This window comes from Phocoena sinus, chromosome 2 (assembly GCF_008692025.1).
Source record: "Phocoena sinus isolate mPhoSin1 chromosome 2, mPhoSin1.pri, whole genome shotgun sequence".
Classification (NCBI taxonomy): domain Eukaryota; kingdom Metazoa; phylum Chordata; class Mammalia; order Artiodactyla; family Phocoenidae; genus Phocoena; species Phocoena sinus.
In genome coordinates this window covers 39,496,086-39,510,525 of record NC_045764.1, presented here as the reverse complement: position 1 = coordinate 39,510,525, position 14,440 = coordinate 39,496,086, and the positions used below count along the sequence as shown (strand labels likewise).

At 56.8% G+C, this 14,440-nt stretch overlaps 1 protein-coding gene across 3 annotated transcripts in view; it reads right to left on the bottom strand.

Moving 5' to 3' along the window:
- The window catches only part of NTRK3 (neurotrophic receptor tyrosine kinase 3), a 377,501-nt gene extending 364,918 nt beyond the window's left edge, over positions 1–12,583 (bottom strand). For 2 of the 3 annotated variants that reach the window (XM_032623818.1, XM_032623820.1), the window contains exon 1: positions 11,743–12,032. In XM_032623818.1, the coding sequence (XP_032479709.1) occupies positions 11,743–11,990 (248 nt within the window). In that variant the 5' untranslated portion in view covers positions 11,991–12,032. Of the gene's footprint in view, positions 1–11,742 lie in introns of all 3 variants that reach the window. The other variant, XM_032623819.1, reaches the window with a different exon arrangement.
- Between the last annotated feature and the right edge of the window lie 1,857 nt (positions 12,584–14,440).

Genomic DNA, 14,440 nt, shown 5'->3' with positions numbered 1-14,440 from the left:
GGTTTGCCATGACCCTGGGAGGTGCTGGGAGAAAACCACGTGCAGCTTTGTTCAAAGGCACAATCATAATAGGGCAGGATAAATAGCACCTCCCTTCCTGCAGAAATCATGGTCTAGTGCCCTCTTGTGGCTGATCATAGAACTGGAATGAACGCGCATGGGAGGCTCTTCAAGGTGGATTGGAGGGACTGAGCAGTCACCCTCTTCCCACTGGACTCATCCATTCTTTCTCCCAGGGCTGGTCCTGGAGCCCCATCTGTAGCTGACAGCCCTAGTCAATTACAATAGCCGGAAGAGAATCATCCAGTGAGTGGGAAGCTACATAGAGCAAGAACAGCAGTAAAACCACATGGAGCAACACCTGCAAGGGGCTGGGTGCTCCTGAGTCACCCTGCATGCAGGATCCTGGCATCCCAACTCCCAAGGCTGGGGAGTGGGGGAGGCGGGCAGCAGGAAGGCTCTGCCTGGACACTGCCACTTGGTTTCCCAGCTGAGGCTATCAGTAGCAACCATTACAATCTCCCTGTTCTTGGGCAGACATGTGCCTCAGCCACTTTGTCACCTTTTCCAAATACACACCATGTTAGTCCTTCTGTTGCCTCCCTGAGCTCTGGCCCTAGGGGAGGTCCTAGCTCCCCTCTCATCCCACTCTTCAAGGACCCAGAAATGCCCCTGCCCTTCACCTCTGAGAGACTCCTATTGTACCATTTGCCAGTTTGGCCTCTGTGCACCCATCATATGCCAGGCACTTACTATAATCTCATTTAATCCTCAAAACTACTCTAGGAAGACGGATCTAGTCAGCCCAGTTTTTCAGATGAAGAGACAGAAGCTCACAGAGGTTAGGTAACTTGCCTAAGCTCATACAGGGGCAGTGCCAGGATTTAAACTGAAGGTTATCTGGCCAAAGAAGCCACTATTCTTCCTATGACACTGGGTTGCCTTTGAGGCAAAAGAACCATTGAAAGTCTTGGGGCCCAGGAATAGTTCTAATGGAAGCCCTTGGTTTAAAAGATTAATCTGTCAAGATGTGGAGGATGAGCTGGAAGTAGGAGAGGCTGGACTCGGGAAGAACAAATGAGGGTCATAAAAAGTAACCACACCTGTGGGAATGATGTTCTGGAGAGTGGTAATGAGAAGAGGAAGAAAACGAGAGGGGGAGACAAGCATTAAGACTTTTACGCACACAGACTGGAGTGCACGTTCTCATCAAAATCTTAAAAATAACCCAGTATTATCAGTATTATTTCTGATGAGGAAATGGAAATCAAAAAAGTATCCAGCCCAGGGTCACACAGCTGGGAAGAGGCAGAGTTGTGAACTCAAGCTTCATTTAGCAGGTGCCATCCATTAGCAAGGTTGTCTACGCAAATGATCTCCAGCCTAGTAGGACGGCCATAAATGTTATGTTCATCCCTGTTCTTCAGGGATCAGCCTCAAAAAAGTATCAGAAATAAGTAGGTGGGAAAAGACTGACCACAACAGAGAGGGTCTCACCTGCAGCCCTGGGTCCAGCAGCCATGGGATGGCCCTCAGGGCAGGGCTGCAGGCCCCAGATCTGAGAGCTCAGGACCCACTAAAAAAGAGGGAGGGCTTCCCTGGTGGCGCAGTGGTTGGGAGTCCGCCTGCCGATGCAGGGGACATGGGTTCGTGTCCCGGTCCGGGAAGATCCCACATGCCGCGGCAGCGGCTGGGCCCGTGAGCCATGGCCGCTGAGCCTGCGCGTCCGGAGCCTGTGCTCCACAACGGGAGAGGCCACAGCAGTGAGAGGCCCGCGTATCGCAAAAAAAAAAAAAAAAAAAAAAAAGAGGGAGATCCCGTCTCCAAAACGAATAGCTGTGTTAGTGGGACAAGGCTCCTTCATGAACCAATTAGTGCAAAGAACAAGACAGCACCTGCTCAAATACGAGACAGCTTGGAACAGCCAGAGAAGAGCTCAAAGCATGCACAGAAAGGAAACAGTCAAAACTAGCCAGTCCAGGCAGGTCCCAGGACCCTGGTTTGCACGGCACTTTGATACCCATCAATTTAGATGGGTGTCTCTGAGAACAGAGGTGGTCTAGAGAGGTTGAGAGACAGCACCAAGCTCTCATGTCTGGTAAATATCAGGATCCCGTGCTTCCTGAGCAGCTACTTGGTGTCTAAGTAATTACCGAGCTTGGCATGGCTGGGGTCGGGGGCAGCGGGGAGAGACAGGGGAGAGATGCCTCCACACTTGGACCGCCATATCAAATGGCCTGAGGGAGTTCATGAAGCTCCCATGACACTAACTCTGCAGTGTAGCTGTCTGTCAACTTCTCTGTGTCCCCATCAAGACTTATCTTCCTGGGCAGGAACAATGTCCCATTCATTCATCTCCATGAAACCTCGTGTAGATGCACTGACCCCTCCTGCTGCTGCTGAGACAAACTTGGTGGGAAGGAAAGCACTCCAGCCCACTTCTGGTCACCCAGGGCACTCTCCCAGCCACCTCCTGGGAAGCTCAGGTGCAGGAGACTCACATGTCTGGGCTGCAGACATGATGGAGGCAGGACCCCATGATGAGGGCTGCGAGAGGCCCAGCCTAGGGGAGAGCTGACCTCCCTGCTCAGCCCTGGCTCAAAAAAGGCTCTGAAAGCCAGGTCAGCCGGTGCACATCTCACCACACTGGAGCCGCATCCCCAGCTCCCAGGAAAGGCAGCCGCCACCAGCCTCGGTCGGTCTCGTGCGCAGCACTGCCCTCTGGTGGTCACCAGGAGTCTAGACGCAGACGATCTTTGTAGGCAGGAAGCCAAAGGCTTCAGGGCTTGTTTACGGGAGACCTCAGTCGTGATGTGCGTGGAACACAGAAGAGATGCAATTGTGGGTGCGCAAAGACGCCTCCAGATGCGCGCACACAGCCCACTTTACCGCGGGAAGCAGCCCAGATTAGGACTGCGCATCTAAGATTGCTCCTTCTCTGTTTGCAGGAGGCTAAGGGCTCCTTTCCCTGCCTCTGGAAGAGCCCAGATCCCTCAGCCCCAGAGCAGAGGCTTGCAGAGGGCGGGAGGATGAGAGCCACACCAGCAGGGGAGGCGGCCTCGGAGGCGTTCTGGTCCCACTGTGCCAGGAACTTGCTGGGTGATTGAGTCAAGTCCATTCACCTCTCTGGAGCCTTGGGTTCCTTCTCTGTAAAACTGGGTTTGGCCCCAATTATTTCTGAGCCCCTTTCCAGGTCAGATGATTTATGGTTCAAAGTCTTGATCTTTTTCCTAACTCAAAAACACTCTCAGACGTCTAGAAATGTAAATAAGCAACATGGTGCCCTACCGCTTGAGGAGCCCATGGAGTATGTGATCACCCTGATCTGACAGTGACCCTGAGAGGGAGATAAACTCCAATTCCCAGAGGTGACCCCAAATCCCAGAAGGGGAAACCAAGGCCAGAGAGGCTCTAGGATGTGGTGAACTCTTCCAGCCAAAAAGCAGCAAAATGGTGTGTTTCCACAAATTCCTGCCCTGCAATCGTAGCACTTTGCTGGGTACCCCAGCTCTCTCTGCAGGGACAGCTGTAGCCATCCCCCATGCTCATCCCTATGGAGAGACAGATGGAGCTTCCCTGAGCAAGGGGGGAAGAGAGATGGAGCAAAGAGGAAGGGTTGAGAGGAGTAAAGGCTGCTCATTTGAGGAGGAGGGAAGAGAAGGGCCAGGAAGAACTAGAATTCACCCTCCAGGAAAGATGCTCTAAATATCCGCTTCCAGCTCTAGGTGGACACATCAGACACCCCCCTTCTGCTCTACATCCAGTGGCATCCTTGGAACTCCAAAACGCAAGCTGGGAGAAGCCAACCTGCCCTCTATTCTCCCATCCAGGCTCTCTCTGGCCATGGGCAATTGGGGACACAGTCCTGCTGACCGTGTCTCAGCCCAGAGTGGAGCTGGCTGGGGCCCAGCCGCCAGCTTCCTGAATACTCGTCAGCCTCAGCTGGCACCTGGTCTCCTGGGGAAGCTGACCTGACCTCAGAAACCAGGATGCTATGGGGTGGTCAGCAAGGCCTGGGGAGAGGGCTTGGTTGGGACGAGCCTCATGGGAGGCCTCCCCAAGCCTCCCCATCATTAGAGCCTGGCTTTGACAGTGCTGGCCAGGGCTGCTTGGCCAACACCAGACCCACCACTGTCTCATCTGCCTTCCTCTCCAACCCCAGCCAGGGGAATTCTCAGCTAGGGAACTGGAATGTTATAAAATAAGGGATCCTCCTAGACCTTCATGTCTACTCTTTTATTATTAATTTATCTTGATGGTCATAGATTCGTGAATGTGTATGTATAGCAGTATATATCCACATGCATAAGAATATAGCGAGAGTATAGGCAATGGAGCTTAACATTAAATGTCAGACTCCTCTGATTGGCTTCGTGAAATGAAGCAAGTCACATTCCATCTCTGGACTCATTTTCCCCATCTGTAAAATGGGACGAATAATAGTACTTATCTCCTAGGGTTGGTGTGAGGCCGTAATGGGTTATATTACCTCCAAAGTGCTTGGAACAGTGTCTGGAACAGAGTAAGTGCTCAGTAAACGCTAGCTGCCATGAGTTATCATGTATCGACAGCTTTCTCTTTACCCGGCATGACACAGGCCACTGACCCTCAGAGTGCTGCTAAAAGGTAGTTGTTATTATTATCCTCATCTCACAGAGAAGGCAACTGAGGCCCAGAGGAGGGAAGGGGTTTGTCCAAAGCTAGGAAAAGGCCAGGTCTGGAGGAGCTGCTGGGGACAGGTTCCTCTCCCTGCTGGATGATTCTGTCTGGGGACAGAATCCTGAATCTTCCACCACCCAGACGGGGGACACTTACGATGGGACAAACCAGATGGGGGAACAGGGGCAGAAGTGAAGTTAGAAAGGACAGGCTCCAAACTGGCTGCACCCACAGATCCCTGAGCCCTGTGTGTAAATAGAGCTCAGCAGAGCCCTCGCCAAGAGCAGTTTTAATTGGCATGGGCTGCAGGCTGCGAAGAGCCCTGGGGCTGCCAGCCTTGCATAGTTGCTGCCTCTGGGGACCCCAGATTTGGAATCACTGCCCCAGAGGGAGACACAGTCGTGGGCGAGGCTCTGGCTTTGACAGAGTGCCCAGAAAGGGTGCCAGAACTGAGTAGGAGAAGGCAGTGCTGCCATCTGGGCAGGGACGTCCTCCAGCAGCCCGAGGACCCCTAAGTCCCCGCCTCTCTCTGCGCCTCTACTGGGACCCTCGCAGGTAAGGTGAGGGAGGAGCTGACTGCAGGGGTCCCTTCCAACTCTGAATTCCGGGGAGCCCTGCCCTCGGAGGTAGTAGGCAGAAATCTGAGGATCCTCATGGGAGTTCCACTGGGCACTGAGAATCTGGAGTCTTCATTCCTGATGGTCTGACATCCAGTCCATCAAAGAGGAGCTGCCAGCATGCCCGGCCCCCAGGAGTGTTTAGGTTTCCCAAAGTGGAGGCCAGCAAGGCTCAGGAGATGACAGACGACTTGAGCTGAGGGCTCAGTTGCTCATCGATAGATCTGGGGGACCGAGTCCAGCCTCCACTCAGGCCACGCTTAGACCCAACCACCAGGCCACTCAGCTGCCCTCCACAAGGCCCTCATGGATGGGCTGCTCCCATAGCGCTGCCCCTTGGGAGAGAAGGAACTTTCTGGATGAAGATAGTCTGCTTCTCCGTTCCCAACAGCCAGAGGGTATCCAGCTACAGGGTTACCGCCGGGGAGAGAATGGAGTCCAGGACACCAGAGCGGCCACGAAGGGAGCATCGGAGGAGGAGCCTCAAGACCCTTCTGGATCTTTCCTTTTGTGAGACACTCAACCACTGGGATTCAATTTCTGTTCTTTATTTTGTTTGTTTTGTTAATCAGGACAATGGGGCTAATAATCCCTGCTTAGGTACTTCAAGTAGCTGTGGCAAAAAATAAACACAACAGGGACTTCCCTGGTGGCGCAGTGGTTAAGAATCCGCCTGCCAATGCAGGGGTCACAGGTTCGAGCCCTGGTCCGGGAAGATCCCACATGCCGCGGAGCAACTAAGCCCGTGTGACACAACTACTGAGCCTGCGCTCTAGAGCCCACGAGCCACAACTACTGAGCCCGTGTGCCAAGAGCCCGTGCTCCACAACAAAGAGAAGCCACCGCAATGAGAAGCCCGCACACCGCAACAAAGAGTAGCCCCCGCTCGCTGCAACTAGAGAAAGCCTGCGCACAGCAATGAAAATCCAACGCAGCCAAAAATTAATTAATTAATTAATTTAAAAAATAATAAACACAATAACTGTAAACTGGAGAGCAGGAAGAAATGAATTTGCGGGGGGGGGGGGGGGGAGGGATTCATGGAGGTGAAGGATGTGCTACAAGGGACAAAGGGCAGGACCCAAAGGGCTACTAGGGACTGTCTTTTGAGAACTGGCCTGGCCCTGGGACTGGGGGTGCTTAGGAATCCTGATCCCCTCTGCCACCCAGCCTGCTCCCTCCTCACATGCCCCTGCCCCTACTCCCAATTCATCAACCCCTCCTGGGAACAGAGCCAAGAAGGAGAGCCAGGGGCTTCAGGACCACCCTTCCTACTGTCAACCCGGCTCCCTCTCAAGCCCAGGCCCTTCCAGCCACGACAACATTGGGCACCAAGCTTTTTTGATTATGCATGCTTTAGCAATAAAAATTCATCTCGTAACCCCCAAACACTCCTATTTATTAAATTATATGCTTATACTTCTTCGATTCATATATTAAACATTAAATATTCCCTCTTCTCAACAACAGTAACTTGAAATAGAAGCTCTAACGTTTTCTTCTCACACCCAGCAGAGGCCCCTGCTCTGGCAATGAGCTGAAACTCTGCAGAAGGACATCTCCCTGCCTTGAGCTCACGGTACACGGGGGGCGTGGGGGTGGGCCACGAAGCTGGGTGTCCAGCCTCTGATGGGAGGCTGCAGGCCTCGGCGCATTCTTGCTAGGGGTGGCACTTGGTTTGGACAGTGGACTCCAAACTGGGTGGCCCAGAGTCCTCTAGAGGTGGAAGGGGAAGGAACGAAGGGAAAATGGCCAGCGAGGGAGCACCTGCTGTCTTCCTCTGGGTGGCATCACAAGGGTCAGCACCAAGCCCAGGGATGGTGCCCTTAGAAGTGGCCTAGCAGAACCTCCTTGGGGATGTTCCCTGGGCCCCGGGATGGCATATGTCTAAGCTGGAAAGGACACTGCTCCATGGCCTCAATTCACAGTTGAATTTCCAGGCTCAGAAAGACTACCAGGCTCAGAAAGACTACTACTTTCTACACGGTAGAAAGTCTTCTACCGTGGCTCACAGAGGATAAAGGGTAAATCCAGGTGTGGGACTCATGTGTCTCATCCCTTTCTCTAATCCTACCCTGCCAATGGCCAACTGGAGGCCCCAAAGGGAGGCTGGAGATGGTGTCTGTGATCCCAGTACAGTCCACTGAACGCAGCCCTCTACATGGGGACCCCAGCCCAGGCAGCAGCAGAGATGCCACAATACTGGCAAAGGCCAGCCCAAGGGAGGCCTTTGTCCACCCCTACAGTCAGAGAGAAGGAGTCAGCCACCAGGGACAGGTAAGGCAAGGATGGAGAGCTGCCCAGGGGAGCGGATGTCAGGCCCGTCCCTCTTCACAGCCATTCTTTCCACTTCCGCTCCGCAGAGCTAGCGCCGGGCTGGGCTGGTTTTACCCAAACCCATCATGTGCTCAGGTCCCCTGGAGCTGCAGAGCTGATGCCCTGGGCTTCGGGCTGTGCCTCGGAAGACTGACCCAGGCTGAGGATTCTGGCTCCAGGGAGGGTCCTCCAGGGAAGGCGTGGATTCCACCCACCAACAGCCTGGCCTCCATACAAAATCTCAGGGCCTCTTCAGTCCAGGGTCCCCAGCTTTTATCCTGGAAGTACCTCTTTCCCCAGGGCTATAACCACTTCCCCTTCTAAATCTCACCTCAAAGGCCCCTCACATCTCTACCTCCCTCCCTCAGGCCTAGCCCCAATGTGGGGGGCTCCTGATTGAACCCTATGATGTTCTTGGGGCCTGGTTCACACCCCTGCCTGCAGCCCAGCTCCCACTGGTAATTGTCAAGGCTGGCTCTCCCCTTGACCCTTAGAAAGGCTAAGAATCAGGAAGTCAGTACAGCAGCCAAAGCCCCAAATGATCCCTCACCCAGCCAGGGGAGGGCCTGCAGGGAAGACAGGGGAAATCAAGGGACCAGAGTGCTGTGAACACCAGGGACCCTGTGGTGGCTCGTGTGGAGACCCAGCTGGCAGCTCAGGGTCCCAGCCAAGAGCCCACGGTCTTCACAAGCCCAGGAACACCCAGCCCAGCTATGCCATCTTCTCCCCCTGGATTTTCTTTCTAGCAGTCCAAGGATGCACTACTCCAACCCAACCCCAGGCAGGCCTGGCCTAGAGAAGCCAGAGGGCCCCCCTCCCAGCCACCACCCTTCTGCCTTTGTGACGTCAGAGCCTGGCTGGGTGCGGCCGCACATGGACCCTTCTAGGTAAGGTTACTGTGTGTCAAGAGCTCCAACGGCAGAGGGATCGGCCTCTTGAACAGAAAGAAGCCAAAAGGGAGAGCACTTTGGGAGGGCGGACGTGAGACCCACACTTCTGCCCTGAGGCCTTGCAGCGGATTTCCTCCTGATACTGATGGGGCAGCCACCTACCCCATCAGAGGCACCCTCCGATGGGGACACAGGAGCCACCACACATGCCACCCCTGAGAGGAAGGACCACAGGGAATCTCTGGTCCCTCTGAAAACTCAGGGGTGATCAGTTCAGCACCTGAGGGAGAGACCTCAGGAGTCCACAGCCCCGAGAACAGGAGGGTGGCTGGGTGGCAGTCACCCCAGGTTCCCTTAGCTAGGCCCGCTGGAACTCCAGCTTCTGCCCCAGCCTCTTCCTCGGTCCCCAGAGTCTGCCCAAGCTGCACCCCCAGACATACACCAGCATCAAGAGCTTCAGGTTGATGGAAGGCTGGGGGACCCCTTGATCTCCAAATCTCTGATAGCATCAGAAATCTAAAGAACACATTCCTTTTCAGCAAAGCCCGGGCTTGGACTGAGGCCCCACATCCAGGTCCCACTAAAGGAAGCCCCCCCTCCCTACCTGGAGGGCTCCTCTCTGTCCTCAAGCCCCTCCTTCCAGCCCGCATCCATAGGTAGCCCTGCAGAGTGGGGGACCTGGGTTTTGGGGTCCAACAGACAAAGGCCTAAGCCTGGCTCACTGCTGGGGCTATGTGCCCCCAGGAAAGTTACTTTGTAGCCTGAGCCTCCATCATGAGGTAAGACAGTGATGGTGACACTTGCCTCCCAGGGCAAGCAGGACTCCCCTCCTTCTCTGCTCTGCCTCCAGGCCAGAAGGCTAGGCCCTTCCCTAGTTCCGTCAATACCAGCCATAGATATAACAGGGCACTGGGGAGAAGATGGGATGAGGAAGGGTCATCCCACCCATGACCTCTGACCCTCCCCCACCTGCCACTCGGCACAGCTCCGGTGGGAATCCAGTTCCCTGGCTCTTAGGTGTTGGGGTGGATTCAAGGAAAGGAGTCCTGACTTCCTGGCAAAGTGTCTGAGTCCTGAAACAAGGATGGAGACACACACAGAGGGACTCCCAATCTACTCCCGGATTACCTGCTCCAGCTGCCCCTCTGGGGTCCTTCAGTGGCAAAGCGGACAAGAAGCCACCCCATCCCCTCCCATCATTACCTTCCCAGCAGCCCCATCTTGGACCCTTTGCCTGGAAAGCTCAACCCAACTCTTCTTTATCAGACTGCTTCCCCTAGCTTTCTTTGCAGAGGGGGGACACCTCTGCATGGCCATAAAGAGCCTACGTGATTGTGACCCTCCCCGCCTCCCACCAGCTTCCTACAGGGACACACACCCTTGGAACAGAGAACAAGCTGGCTGAGGCTCACCAGCTCCCAGAGACCCGCACTGGGCACCCGGGGCACCGTCTCTCCAACCCCTGGCCCACCCGATCCCCTGAAAATCCCTAGGTCCAGCTCCTGAGCTCCTGGACCCACTGCTAGGCTCCCCCCTCCCATCCCACACACATCCCTACCCCCACCCCTCAGTGCACATCCAAGGCAGAGGTTCCCTGACAATCTCACTCCCACCCTCCTGGCTGCATCCTTGGGGATGCTGGAATGCTGTGGCCTGCAGGTGGGAGAAGCTGCATTGGGTCCATCCTGTTTCTCCTGCCCTCCCCTCCACCCCACCCTTGGCTATTTATCTTGTCACCCCAGGCCAGCCGGGCTGAAGGTGGTGAGGGGGTGAACGGTCGAGCCAAGATATGGGTCAAGCTCGTCTCCTGGGCCAGGAGTCAGGGACAACTCCTGGGCTGCACACTTCCCTCAAACTGTTAGCTGCAAGAACACGAGCGGAGTCTCCATTAAGCCAAGAGGGTTGGTGGGCTTCGGAGAGAGCAGGACTGCAATTCCACCAGGCTTTACAGCCCCATCGCACTGGGGCCGAGGTGAAGGGAGAGCTGATGCCTGGGAGGGCAGCACCCACGGCAGAATCCAGCCCCTCTTGAGTCTGCCCAAATGCCTGCCTCAGACCCCAGCCAGGACTTCAGTGCCAACCCTTTTCAGCATCCCACCCACTTCAGGGGTCTCCAAGGGGTGGGGACCTTGAGGGGAGACAGGTGAGAGCTACCCCCTGAACACTCCCAGTGCCATCCACAACCCTTCTCTGGATGGCAGGATGGGATGGGGGTCACCTGGCTGAGGTCAGTGGAAGATAATCTGGACAGGCTCTCTCCGCCCATGCTTCTAACCCACATCCCTGCCGAAGAAAAATAACGGGGGTGGGGCGGTAGGGGGAAGAGCAGGCCACCACAGGTCTCACTCAGACAGGACAGAACCAAGCAAATTCTAGTCAGAGTTCAATGTTCCAAATAAAGGGATCTGCACGATCGTATAAGAAGCCCCATCCCCAAAACACGCAAGCCTTCCCTCCTCCCTTCATCATCCCGACTCGGAATTACTGGAACAGTTATCAAAGCTCAAACAGGAACAGGATCTGTAGGCGCCCAGATGCAGATGAGGGTGGGAAAGGGCGGGGGGTGGGGGGTGTCTCGGAAATGCCCAAAATGGGGTTGGAGAGGGCGGGCGAGAAGGAAAGGGAAGAGGTAGGCGTCCATGACGGCCTCGACATGTCCAAAGTCTCCCTGCGAGCAGCCAACTCCCAACTTGTTTACTTGACAGCGTGTTTTGCTGTTTCCAAAAGGAAACAGTTAAACCTCTGGGCTGGATCGCGAGCAGTCCCTAACTGTCACCTTCCCTCCCGGTTAAGCGCTGCCGCCGCCACCGCTGTCGCTGCCGGCGCCGCTGCCGGGGAATTGAACCTCGTCTACTTTATTCCACTTGAGCGTGGCCAAACTGTTGCTATTTAGTGGGGGGCAAAGAACCCGATTCGCACCCTCGAAACGAGCCGCAGCGCCTGGGGGCGGGGGCGGGAGCCGGGCCCCGCGTGGCCCGGCCGGCTGGGGTCCTCTCGCGGGAGAGGCACCCACACGCATCACCAGATCACGCCTCGCCAAGGCCGGAGTCACCTGGAATACGCAGCCCGAGAGCATCTCCCGAGCCAGAGCGAGCCTGACGCGCGCCCGGCGGGCGGCGGGCGGCGGGCAGCGGGCAGCGGCGAGCTGGGGCGGGCGGAGGGCCAGCGAGCCTGACGCGCGCCCTGCGGGTCGGCGGGCGGGCGAGAGGGAGACGCGGAGCGAGGGGAGAGGCGGGCTGGGGAGCGGCCGCCTGACTTACATGGAAGTGATATTCCTTGAGATGTCCGTGATGTTGATGCTGGCATTCCCATTGCTGTTCCCTGAATCCTGCCCTTCCAGGAGGGGGAAGAGATTCCCATCGTCCGGCCGCCGGCAATTGATCTCAGTCTTGCTGCAGACACAATTTGCAGGGCAAGCCAGCACGGAACCCACATAGTCCAGCCAGACGCTTCCCAGCAAGAAAATCCGCCAGAAACTACACTTGGCTGGGCAAAGAGAGACATCCATCTCCGATCGCTGCTTCTAAAAAAGAGGAGGAGGAGAGGAGAGGGGGGTGGGGTGGGGGGAGTAGGGAGAGCTGGGGGGGAAGGAAACAAAGACGGCGAGGGAGGGGGGAAGGGGGAGGGGGGCCTCTGCCTTTGAAACGCCGTGCGATCAGATGCAAAATCCTTCAGCGTCTGAAACCATCGCGGCCGCCGCCGCCGCCGCCGCCGCTGGGTGGGAGCCGCGGGGAGCGCCTAGTGGCGCGGTCTGCCTGGCATGGTGGCCGGCTCTGCGCTCGCCGGCTCGCCGGGTCCGGGGGCTCGGGAAGCGAGCCGCGCTCTCCGACTCCGAGACTTTGCAGGGTTGCAACAGACGGTGGGGAGGCAAAAAAAGAAAAAGGAAAAAAAAAAAAACACAAGGAAAAGGAAAATATGGTGCTAAAGTCACCAAGTCCCACCTACTGGGCAGAATTAAAACGGACACACCTGCAAAATACACACACTCACACACACTCACACATCCACACACCCGGCGCCCGGAGGAGGAGGAAGATGCGGTCGGAGCTGCAGCAGCCGCCGCAAATGGCTCGCTGCGCGCCTGCAGAAATGTACAAGTGCTCAGAGCCTTACGAAACGCACGGGTTATCCGAGCGTCTTCCTCGGTTCCCTCCCTCTCTTCCCCACCCTCCTCCCCTCCCTCCTCGCGGCCTCCTCCCCCCGCCACCCGCCCCAGCTGGGAGCGGCAAGAGAGCGGAATCTCCCCCCTCCCTCCCTCTCCCACTCCTCCCCACACCCCTCTCTCTCTCCCCGCCCGCCCTCTCCCCTCCTCCTTCCCCACCCACCCACCTACCCACCCACTCGCCGGCTCGCGGCTCTCGCCCGCACAGTCACCCGCAGCCACGCGGCCGCCCGCCCGGCCGCCAGCTCCAAGCCTAGCGGCCCGGCGCCCGCTCGCCGCAGCCAAGAGGAAAGCAAGACGGAAGGGAAAAAGTTGCAGTTGGGATTGCGAGGGTCTGGACTGGGGAGGGGGACTTGGAGAGCTGGCGGCGCGACGCGGAAAGGCGCTCTCCTTTCCACTTTTTGGCCCTCGCGCTGCCCGGTTTTGCTGCAATCCGGACCGCGAGAGGAAGTGAAATGCACGCGGCCGAGGTGATCGGGGAGCGTTCCCGAGCCTGGGTTGGGGGCACTGGCTTGAAGACGGCGATCAGGGGTGCGGGAGCACACAGGACCCCCAGAGAGGCACCCAGAGCCGGGGACCGGGGCCGCGGACGCCCGGTCCTCGGTCTAAATGACACTCATTCCCGTAATCGAGAGTCCGGGAGCTAGGATCGGCTGGAAAGGGACTGCGGGGCACCGCTGGGTTGGTGCCCCCGCGCCCCTTGTGCCTTCTTGGCGGTGGGTTTTGCGTCCTTGGGCAGACAGGGAGCGAGGAAGGAAGGAACTAGCGCCGAAAGGGCTGCGCTGCAGATCCGAGGTGGCCCCAAGCGAGCTGCGCGTGCGAGAGAAACCGCCGGGGAAATTGAGATGCAAGGGGCAATTTTTGGCAAGCATCAGGCCAGTACCGTCAGAGGCCGGCTTCTCGGGCTCGGCTCTCTCGGGTGCGCTGAGCTGGCTGCCGGGCGAGGGGGCGGGCGGGCTGCTTTCTCCGGATTCGGGGGCGCAGGACCTCCCTCCTTCCCTCCCACACAAGCACCCCTTCCTGGTAGGGGCGCAAAGCAGGTGCAGCCTTCTACGCGAGCTCAGTTTCCGTCGGTAGAGGAGGAGAGTCCCCGCTTTTTGCCTTGGTAGAGATATTTCTTTTTAATAAAACGTCAGAATGCCAAATGTTAGATGTTTGCTGAGAACACGGAAGCATTCGCTGCCGGAAAGGAAAAGAAAGGGTTAGGGAAGTCCGAGAAGGCATACACACTACCGCATTCACACGCAGAAGAAAGCACAGCTCTCCTCGCCGACTTGGAGGAGGGCAGGCGAGGAAGCGAACACACTGAATTCAACTGCATCCAGCATCTGAAAGGATTCTCCCCCGCCCCCCTGTGGATTCCGATGCAGGTCATGCAACTTGCGGGCAAGATGGGGGAAGGGGTATGCGGGGGGCCACCGGCCCGCCCCGGGCGCAATCACAGACTGGCTGGGCGCCTGCGAGTGGCACTGTCGCTGTGCGTAAACTTGGAAGCAAAAAAAAAAAAAAAAAAAGAAAGAAAAGGAAGGAAGGGAGGGAGGAAGGAAGGAAGAAAAGAACGTGTCTATAAAAGGCAGTTTTCCCGATTCCCCCTTACATTCCACCTTCCCTTGGCCTCAGTGAAACTTTTACGCCCTGTTGCCAGTGTGACCTTGTTGCCAGACTGGCATTTTGCCCTCCCACCAGCAGGAGGGGACAGAGAGTGGAGACCTCCTTAGACTCTCAAACCAGTTCCTACTGGCCCAAGGCCATCTCTGATAGCCTTAGTCCACCGTAAGTGCCAATCCGTGGTTGGC